General features: G+C 45.4%; 1 protein-coding gene across 1 annotated transcript in view; it reads left to right on the top strand.

Annotated features, from left to right (window-relative positions):
• The first annotated feature begins 6,014 nt into the window (after window positions 1–6,014).
• LOC104133859 (LIF receptor subunit alpha) overlaps window positions 6,015–9,818 on the top strand; it is a 26,645-nt gene continuing 22,841 nt past the window's right edge. Inside the window, exons 1-3 of the mRNA XM_009647323.2 lie at window positions 6,015–6,096; window positions 6,812–6,932; window positions 8,925–9,076. Of these exons, the coding sequence (XP_009645618.1) occupies window positions 6,015–6,096; window positions 6,812–6,932; window positions 8,925–9,076 (355 nt within the window). The remainder of the gene's footprint in view (window positions 6,097–6,811; window positions 6,933–8,924; window positions 9,077–9,818) is intronic.

Raw genomic sequence — 9,818 nt, 5'->3', positions numbered from 1 at the left:
TGTGCAGAAAACCACATGCACATGTGTAGTTGCTGGATCTGCCTCGTAAACGTGGCATGACCAATCAGGTTTTGCACAATGCTGTACAGGTAATGTGCTTAGAAAGTGAGAGGCTTGGGATTTAATTAACTTCATAATACACTTTTCTCTCCTTCAAGAATAGAGAAATTTAGGAGACGAGGGGAAATCGCAGCAAGTTCCTGCCCAGCGCAGCAGGCGTCTCACCTGTGACAACCTCAAACTCCCAGCTTCCCTTGCATGATAGATATGAAGCTCTGCAAGTGGAACTAAACGTTAATGAGGATGATGTTTCTCACAGCTTACAAGCATTCCCAAGGTTAAGACAGCCTAAGCCCTCCATCAAAACAGCTTTTGTAAAGACGAAAAGATGGGTCATTGTCATAGGGGACTCCCTTCTGAAGGGGACAGAAGACCCAATATGCAGACCAGACCCATTTCATAGAGAAGTCTTCTGCATACCTGGGGCCTGGGTTAAAGATGTGGAAAGAAAACTTCCGACTCTCTCAAGGCCCATGGATTATTATCCATTATTGGTTTTCCAAGTAGGCAGTGATGAAATCTCAACAAGAAGTCTGAGGGCAATTAAGAAGAACTTCATGGCCTTGGAACAAATGGTGAAAGGGTCAGGTGCACAAGTAGTGTCCTCCTCTATCATTCCTATTACAAGGAATGATGAAGGAAGAAACAGGAAGAGCCAGGAGATAAATACCTGGCTCCAAGCCTGGTGTGAGGAGCAGAATTTGGGGGTTTTGACCATGGGGTTGGCCTACACAACACCAGGCCTGGTGGCAACTGATGGGGTACACCTGTGTCCAAGGGACAAAAGGATGCTTGCCAAGAAGTTTGTAGGGATCATTGAAAGAGCTTTAAACTAGATTTGAAGTGGGAGGGGGATGAAATCAGGCTTGCTAGAAATAAGCCTGGGGATGGCACACCAATGTGTGAGGGACAGTGTGCTAGCAATGTCTGAGGGACAGTGTGCTAGCGAGGTCCCCTGGTCTGCTGGTAATCCAAGTGGCAGCAAAGATGCAAAGGTTACTGATGGGTTAGTAACAAATGCAAGTAGTCACTTACAAATTCAGACTCCTCCGCTCAGAAGAGTGGCAGGATCATTAGCCCAGCTGAAGTGCATCCGTACCAGTGCTTACAGCATGGGCAACAAACAGGAGGAATTAGAAGCCATTGTGCAGCAGGAAAACTATGATATAGTTGGCATCACAGAAACGTGGTGGGACAACTCACATAACTAGAGTGCTGCCATGGATGTCTATAAACTCTTCAGGCAGGACAGGCAAGGAAGAAGAGACAGTGGGGTAGCCCTGTGTGTTAGATTGCCTTGAGCTCAATGGTGGTGATGATAGGGTTGAGTGTTTATGGGTAAAAATCAGGGGAAAGGCTCATGAGGCAGATATCATGGTGGGAGTCTGTTACAGAGCACCCAACCAGGAAGAAGAGGTGGATGAAATATTCTACAAGCAATTGGGAGAAGTCTCACCATGGCTAGCCCTTGTTCTGGTGGGGGACTTCAACTTACCAGATGTCTGCTGGAAGTACAATACAGCAGAGGGGAAACAGTCTAGGAGGTTCCTGGAGTGTGTGGAAGACAGCCTCCTGACACAATTGGTGAGTGAACCAAGTAGGGAAGGCACCCCACTGGACCAGTTGTTTGCAAACAGAGGCAGCCTTGTGGGTGGTGTGATGGCTGGAGGACACCAGGGGTGCAGCGATCATGAAATGATAGAATTCTCAATTCTTGGAGAAGTAAGGAGGGAGATCAGCAGAACTTCCACCTTGGACTTCTGGTGGGCAGACTTTGGACTGTTCAGAAGGCTGGTTGACAGAGTCCCTCGGCAGGCAGTCCTGAAGAGCAAAGAAGCCCAAGAAGGCTGGTGCTCTTCAAGAAGGAAATCCTGGAGGCACAAGAGCAGGCCCTCCCCATGTGCAGAAATACAAGCTGGCAGGGAAGAAAACCAGCCTGGCTGAACAGGGAACTTTGGCTGGATCTCAGTCTATGAGCTTTGGAGGAAGGGGCAGCCATCTCAGGAGGACTACAAAGATGTTGCAAGGTCATGCTGAGAGAAAATTAGAAAAGCTAAAGCCCAACTAGAACTTAAATTGTCCAATTCTGTGAAAGATAATAAAAAAATGTTTCTATAAATGTATTAGCAACAAAAGCAGAGCCAAAGTGAATCTCTGTCCTTTACTGGATGCAGGGGGCTCATTGTGACAAAGGATGAAGATAAGGCTGAGGTACTCAATGCCTTCTTTGCCTCAGTCTTTAGTAGTAACGTCAGCTGTTCTCTGGATACCCAGCCCCCTTAGCCAGAAGGCAGGGATGGGGAGCAGAACAAAGCTCCCATGATCCAAGATGAAATGGATAGTGACCTGCTCGGCCAATTAGACAAACACAAGTCCATGGGGCCAGATGGTGTCCACATAAGGGTACTGAGGGAGCTGGCAAAGGTGCCCACCAAGCTCCTTTCCATCAGCAATCCTGGATGACTGGGGAAGTTCCAGCTGACAGGAGGTTGGCAATGTGACTCCCATCTACAAGAAGGGCTGGAGGGAGGATCTGGGGAACTACATGCCTGTCAGTCTGACCTTGGTCCTGGGGAAGGTCATGGAGCAGATCATCTTGAGTGCCATCACACAGCATGTCCTGGACAACCAGAAGATCAGTCCCAGTCAACATGGGTTTATGAAAGGAAGATCCTGCTTGACTAACCTGATCTATAGCAAGGTGATCCGCTTAGTGAACGAGGGAAAGGCTGTGGATGTAGCGTACCTAGACTTTAGTGAAGCCCTTTAGTATAGCCTTTGACACCGTTTCCCACAGCATTCTGCTTGAGATACTGGCTGCCCATGGCCTGGACAGGTGTACTCTTTGCTGGGTAAAAAAACTGGCTGGATGGTCAAACCCAAAGGGTGGTGGTGAATGGAGTTAAATCCACTTGGCGGCTGGTCACAAGTGGTGTTCCCCAGGGCTCAGTGTTTGCAGGTAACAGTACAGTGGGTGGAAGTGTTCATCTGCTTGAGGGTAGGGAGGCTCTGCAGAGGGACCAGAACAGGCTGGATCGATGGACTGAGGCCCAACTGTATAAGGTTCAAGAAGGCCAAGTGCCGGGTCCTGCACTTGGGTCACAACAACCCCATGCAGCGCTACAGGCTTGGAGAAGAGTGGCTGGAAAGCTGCCCAGTGGAAAAAGACCTGGGGGTACTGGTCAACAGCTGGCTGAATATGAGCCAGCAGTGTGCCCAGGTGGCTGAGATGGCCAACAGCATCCTGGCTTGTATCAGGAATAGTGTGGCCAGTAGGAGTAGGGAAGTGATCGTCCCCTTGTGCTTGGCACTGGTGAGGCCACACCATAAATACTGTGTTCAGTTTTGGGCCCCTCACTACAAGAAAGACGTTGGGGTGCTGGAGTGTGTCCAAAGAAGGGCAACAAAGCTGGTGAGGGGTCTGGAGCACAAGTCTTCTGAGGAGTGGCTGAGGGAACTAGGGTTGTTTAGACTGGAGAAAAGGAGGCTGAGGGGAGACCTTATCGCCTGCTGACAGGAGGCTGTAGCACGGTGGGGGTCAGTCCCTTTTCCCAAGTAGTAAGCGACAGGACAAGAGGAAACGGCCTCAAGTTGCACAGAGGGAGGTTTAGATTGGATATTAGGAAAAATTTCTTCGCCAAAAGGGTTGTCAAGCATTGGAATGGGCTGCCCAGGGAAGTGGCTGAGTCACCACCTCTGGAGGTATTTAAAAGATGGATAGACGAGGTGCTTAGAAACACGGTTTATTAGTGGACAGGTATGGTGGTACTCGAACTTAAAGGTCTTTTCCAACCACATGATTCTATGATTCTAAGTGGCATCAGTGCTTTCCTTTTTTTTTATTCTTTCCTTGGCTTCTGCTAGCTGGTAGGGGACTGTCAACTGATTTTGATGTAAAACTTGAAATTTCGATTTTGGGCTTTTCTGCAAACCAGAATTGGCCTTTGAAGAAATATTCACAAGCAAGCAGATATAATTTACATGTACATCGCAAATAGAGATCAGTGATTTTATTCATGTAACTCCCAGGTTGGTCTGAGTGCTCTTCATGTTTTTTATGAAGTTAGAGATTTGTGAGCAAAGTTTAAATCTGGAGGTAACATCCCATATTTTCATTAGTAACATGGACAAATACAATATGAAGAGACACTAAGATGCAGTGGGGGGCTTCTGGCTCAGAGATTATTCTATTTTATGTATTGGTGGGTTCTTGATTCATCTTTACCCGAACATGGATTTGTCAAACTTCTCTCTTGATTTGGCCTTTAACAAGTTACATGGCATGGGTGTTACAGTTTAGGAATATATAAAAAGAAAACACTGACCTTTACCATAGCATCTCTCAGTTCCCATGCCGCCTGGGCCTGTCCCTCAGTATGGTTTTTGCAGACCAAGAGAAAGAAGTGGCCCCTTGTGAACAGGTCAGCATTATTTGACATAGTGCTGACATTTCTCCTCACACAGTCCAGATTGGTGAGGGACAGAAAAGCATTTTGGGCATTCCCAGCTTCCCCCTGAGGGAGACTTCCTTTTAAAAAAAAGCAATACAAAGCATACAGCTGTATTGCAAGGATGAGGGACCACACTCCTGGTGGCGCAGAGGACTTCAGTGAAGAGAGGTTTCTTTAAAAATTACAGAGGCTTTTAGGCAAAATCTGTAATTTGAGGGTGACAGAGCACTGGAACAGACTGCCCAGGGTGGCTGTGGAGTCTCCTCCGGAAATACTCAGACCCTGCCTGGATGATGTCCTGTGCAACCTGCTCTGGGTGAACCTGCTTTAGCAGGGGGGGTTGGACTGGATGATCTCCGGAGGTCCCTTCCAACCCCTGCTATTCTGTGATTCTGTACACCTAGCTTTGGAAGAAGACTGGACAAAATGTGATTTTTACAAAACTGCTCTGTAGGAGAGGCTGGCTGAGCTATGTTCTTACATGAAGGTGTCCCTCCTGCTGTTGGTCACTGAGAGAAGGCCCCTTGCCACATGGGAGTTACAGTCTCTGGGAGGGTGTGTTTCCCATGCTGCGTGCGTTTGTATAGAGGCAGTTTGTATGGAAGCAGTGCACCAGGGACTGGCTGGGCTTTAGGGTAAGCTTTCCTGCAGTTTTCATTTTGAGAATAAAAACTGATGGTGGCTGATGTGTGAGTGGAACTGAATGTGTTCCCCGGGTGCTGCTGAACAGTTGAACTTCTCTTTGGAAAACATGCAACCCATTCATCTTCAAAGAACACATTAAACATAATATTCTAGATAATATTTACCTTGAGATCAATATTTATAGCAACAAATATCTTTCAGTAGAGAAATGGCTCTTGTTTTTTTTTCCTTTTTCCTTCCAGAAATTATTACTTAATACTGGATTGAACTAGTGATCCTGGGTGCTCAGATTTGGTTCTGCAGTATCTCAGGCGTCCCATGGCTTTGAGTAGCAGCAATATGAAAAGTGAGCAGAGGGGAGAAGAAAACAGATGGGCTCTCCTGTCCCCTTAACCCATATCTGAAGCAGGGTACATTTCCGCTCGCGGTGACAGTGAATGTGACATTTCGTCTAAGTTTAAGAGACCTGTTCTAGGGGAATACCCTGCCATGTCTATTCTGTTGTGGCCTCAGGTAGTCCTGAAGGAGGTCTGTGGACAGTTGAGTTTTGTGTGTCTGTGATTCTTGAGGTTAACTTTGAAATGCCTTGCTGAAAACATGTTCATCAGGGAGTGGTTGGGCCAGTGAAAAGGTTTTCTTGACCAACGAAGAAGGGGAAGGAGTTGCTACACCTGGGAGAAGAAAAGTAGAAGAAGATTGAAAGTAGGTGGAACAAGGAGGGGTGTTTGTGGATTATCAGCTCTGGAATTTTGAATGGGTTTTTTTGGTTTTGTTTTTAATTTTAGAACTGAATGGTTTGTTGGAAGATGACATTTATTCCTGCTTGAAGCTGCTGTTCTGAAAACAAACAGCTGAAGAATGTGGAAGAATTCAAGCCTCCGCTGCCTTTTAGCACTAGCTATTTTATGTTTAAGAAGCTTAATATACAGCCAAGAGATAGGTGAGTTTATTGCAATGTGATTCACTAACTACTTTTTCTTTGTAGCTTCTGTACTGACACCATTTAATTACATTGCTTTCCTACTATATGTAAGTTCAAAAACTGTCACCTCTGTGGTCCCACACCATCCTAGGGATGGAGGCATGACCAGGCCTGGTCTCTGCTTTCCAGCAACCAGTGGCATCTTGTAAAACAGTGCAAAGTTGGGTGTTAAATTCTCCATAATGCAACTGTGATAGTCTGCATGTGCAGTTGGTATAAATGTCCGCATTGAGACCTTCTTGCTCTACATGGCAGCTGTCTACGACGATTTCACACATTATCATTAATTGCCCTTCTGTCATTAATTGCCCTCCATGTGGGACAACGGAGGAGCGCAAAAAACTCATTAAGTTTATCATCAAAGCTTGCGGTTTTGCAATTGGCCCAAAGCCTGCTTATTAGGCTAAGCTAGGAATGGGTATTGTGGAAAGAGACAGCTGCCTGTGTTGTGGCACACAAGTATAAACCAGATTTTAGGTACTTCTAGAATTCTGGCAGTCTGTGACTGTCTGTAATCAGGCACACAAATCATTCAACAGTTTTAAAATACTGGCCAGACACTCATGCAATAAAAATGTAAAAAGAATGGCTATAGACGTGAACAAAAGCAGTTGTTTTACAGGCAGTCATTTTTGACCAGCAGTTTGTGACTGTATTTCTTATATGATTTCAGGCTCTCTGGGGCACCCCCAGAATTTGAAATGTGTTACGCACAACTTACGTAAAATGATCTGTACTTGGGATGTCTCTTCTAAAGCGAGACATGGACAAACTGACTTTTGCTACACTACCAAGTAAGTCCCCTGTATACCTGGTTGAAAACTACCGAATCGTGGTGAAAGCATAGTTATTCCTCAGTCACTGCCCATGGAATTTGTGATGCTGTTTGTTTCCCAGTATCTCCCCATCAGTTTTCCTTGGGTGGTGCTCCCTCCAGGCACTGTTAACTCAGGCAGTGGCGGGGTTTCTGGCAAGGTCTTGTTTCATGCTAACAATTCTCCTGCCAAAATCTCCTGCTTGCTCTCTTCAAAGGACTGGAAGATGCTCTCGTTTACTCAGACTTCTCTGTGTGTCTGCCTAGCCCTTGCTCAGAGTTTTCATGAGGGACATCTTCATACCAGGTTCAATCCAAAAGGAAATGATAGTTGGAGAGGCAAATCCTGACTCTATGGGCCAAAGTGGTAGAATATATGACATAAGTGTTGAGATCCACATGTGGAAAAACATGAAAAATCTCTTGGTGGCTGTCTTATAACCTTTATAAATTTCAAGCTGTCTGGAGAGCATTGTATTAGAGGAAATGTAAAAATTATTCCACAGTTACAATAGCTTTTCCAAAGTGAATGCAAGTTGAAAATTTTGAGAAACGTTAAAAAAAAATTAAATCTTCAGGGTGTTTTTCACTAATGAGAACTACATGTGCAATTCCCCATGCTGTGGGTCTGCCAAATACTTATCGTGTGCTAGGGATGAGTTCAAATCCTTTTTGCATCTTGATCCTGCCCCCAATCCAGATATTTGTACTGTCTTTTTTCCTGTAAATTCTGCAGGCAGCCCAGACTTGTCCTTAGGGTCTCAGGGCTTGGCTGCACTTCTTCCACCTAAATGTTTGATTTTCTGTGTCTAGTTATTCCTCCTCCATTGCCCGCTATCATTTTCTATACAAAAACCCCACATATATGCGACATTGCAGCCAGAGTTCAGGAGTGCAGAGTTCATGAGGTACTGCCCTCTAAACAAGAACAGTCATGTAGCTGCTGCTGTTTCTCCTTAGCAAAGCAGAACAGGCTTGGGTCCCCAGAGCAGAGAGGCTGAGGGCTGAGCTTAGCACAGACCTCCCTTTTCAGTTGCCCAAACATCCTCTAATAATACCTCCGTGCAGAAGGAGAATAGCCTTTCTGAGCACTCAAGTCTCAGCTGGCCTTCACTAGCCCAGAGTCTTGCATGAATCTTAAAAGTTCAACCCGAGCTCTTGACTCCAGCCGATGGGAGCTCCAGGGTCCTGTTCCAGTTCATAAGTGAGTAACAGTCCCGCAGCAGGAAGTCTGGCATTGTTCTCTTTGTTTTCCTTCCTCCCATCATTCCCCCAAGAGGAAAGTCTGGATTTTTCCAAACTTTTTGCCTTTCTAGTTGCATATCAATGATGATGAGCGAAGGGACTTGACCCATCCATTATTGTTTCCTGTATGTATCTACGACCTCCAGACAAAGGCCAGATCACATTGTGCTGAGCACTGCACAAACACCATGCGCAGACTCTATTTCCATTTGGGATCTTAGCAGTTCTTTCCCCTGCCCTCTTTTTGTGCTGAAAAGCAGAAGGGAGCTAAGATTTGTTCGGAGGTGGGGACACAGATGGGACAACCTGCTCTTTGCACCCATGTGCCGTCACTTTGAGAAGAAATGGAGGGAGAGGGAGTCAGGAAACATAAGGGGAGGGGGAAGTAATGTTGAGTTTGAGGGGATTTTATTTTGCTTATTTTGAAATCATGACTCATGAAGACTGTAGGTTTCAGAAGTATGTCTTTTGCATAAAAAATCAGTTTTTCACTTCAAGGTGTTCTCTTAACAGCTAGGTAGCTACATTGAACAACTAGCATGCAGGGAATGCCCGTTAATGTGATGCTAACCATAGCCCATGCAAGTCTCACTCCTTCACATACTTGATATGGAGTTCTGTTACATTACAGAGAATTTGTGTTTTATTGGTGTCCTAGGAATAGGACTTAACTTGCCTTAGCTTCCTATCATCTGAAATACCTGCTTAATCCTCTCTGTCTTTTCAGTGACCTACCCCCCCCAGTGTGTTTTAAAACTAAGGAGAAAAGGGTCGAGATTCTGATCCCAGAGAGCTCCACCACGGTGACAATAACCACAAACAGCGTTTCTGGAACTGCTTTTGCTACCAAAGAATTTGAAATTCACAAGAAAGACATCTGTAAGTATCAGCTTTTATGTGTGTATATGTTGTGATTAACAATGCTCCAGAAGTGTATATACTTCAACCTCATCAATACATACAAATATCTTAAGGATGGAAGTCAAGACGATGGAGCCAGACTCTTTGCAGTGGTGTCCAGCAACAGGACTAGGGGCAATGGGCACAAACTGAGACATAAGAGGTTTCAGTTGAATATGAGGAAAAACTTCTTTACTCTGAGGGTGACGGAGCACTGGAGCAGGCTGCCCAGGGGGGTTGTGGAGTCTCCTTCTCTGGAGATATTCAAAGCCCGCCTGGATGAAGTCCTGTGTAACATGCTCTAGGAGAGCCTGCTTTAGCAGGTTGGTTGGACTAGATGATCTCCCGAGGTCCCTTCCAACCCTTGCCATTCTGTGATTCTGTGATACTTGCAGTTTTCTTTGGCAGTATTCCTGTATGTAAAATGTTGATGTGTTGCTGAGTCTGTATGAATCTACCATACATAATAGGTTGTTTTCTCTCCCCCTGCAGGGGAAAGAAAACCCCTCTTATCCACAGATCATAGCGGAGAAATCAAGGGCAGTATGTGAGAAGGAAAATGAAGTACAACACTGTTGCATTCCCTTATTCACTCTTTACCTTTTTTTTTCCTAATTGCAAATTATGAAGGATTTGTAAACAAGTTCCTAATCTACATACTGAAGTACCTGCATGGGACATAAAGTGTATTTGCTCAGACTTGGCTTGGGAAAGGGAGAAT

Source organism: Egretta garzetta, unplaced genomic scaffold (assembly GCF_000687185.1).
Source record: "Egretta garzetta isolate BGI_Z169 unplaced genomic scaffold, ASM68718v1 scaffold59, whole genome shotgun sequence".
Taxonomy (NCBI): Eukaryota; Metazoa; Chordata; class Aves; order Pelecaniformes; family Ardeidae; genus Egretta; species Egretta garzetta.
This window is presented reverse-complemented; position numbering and strand designations above follow the sequence as displayed.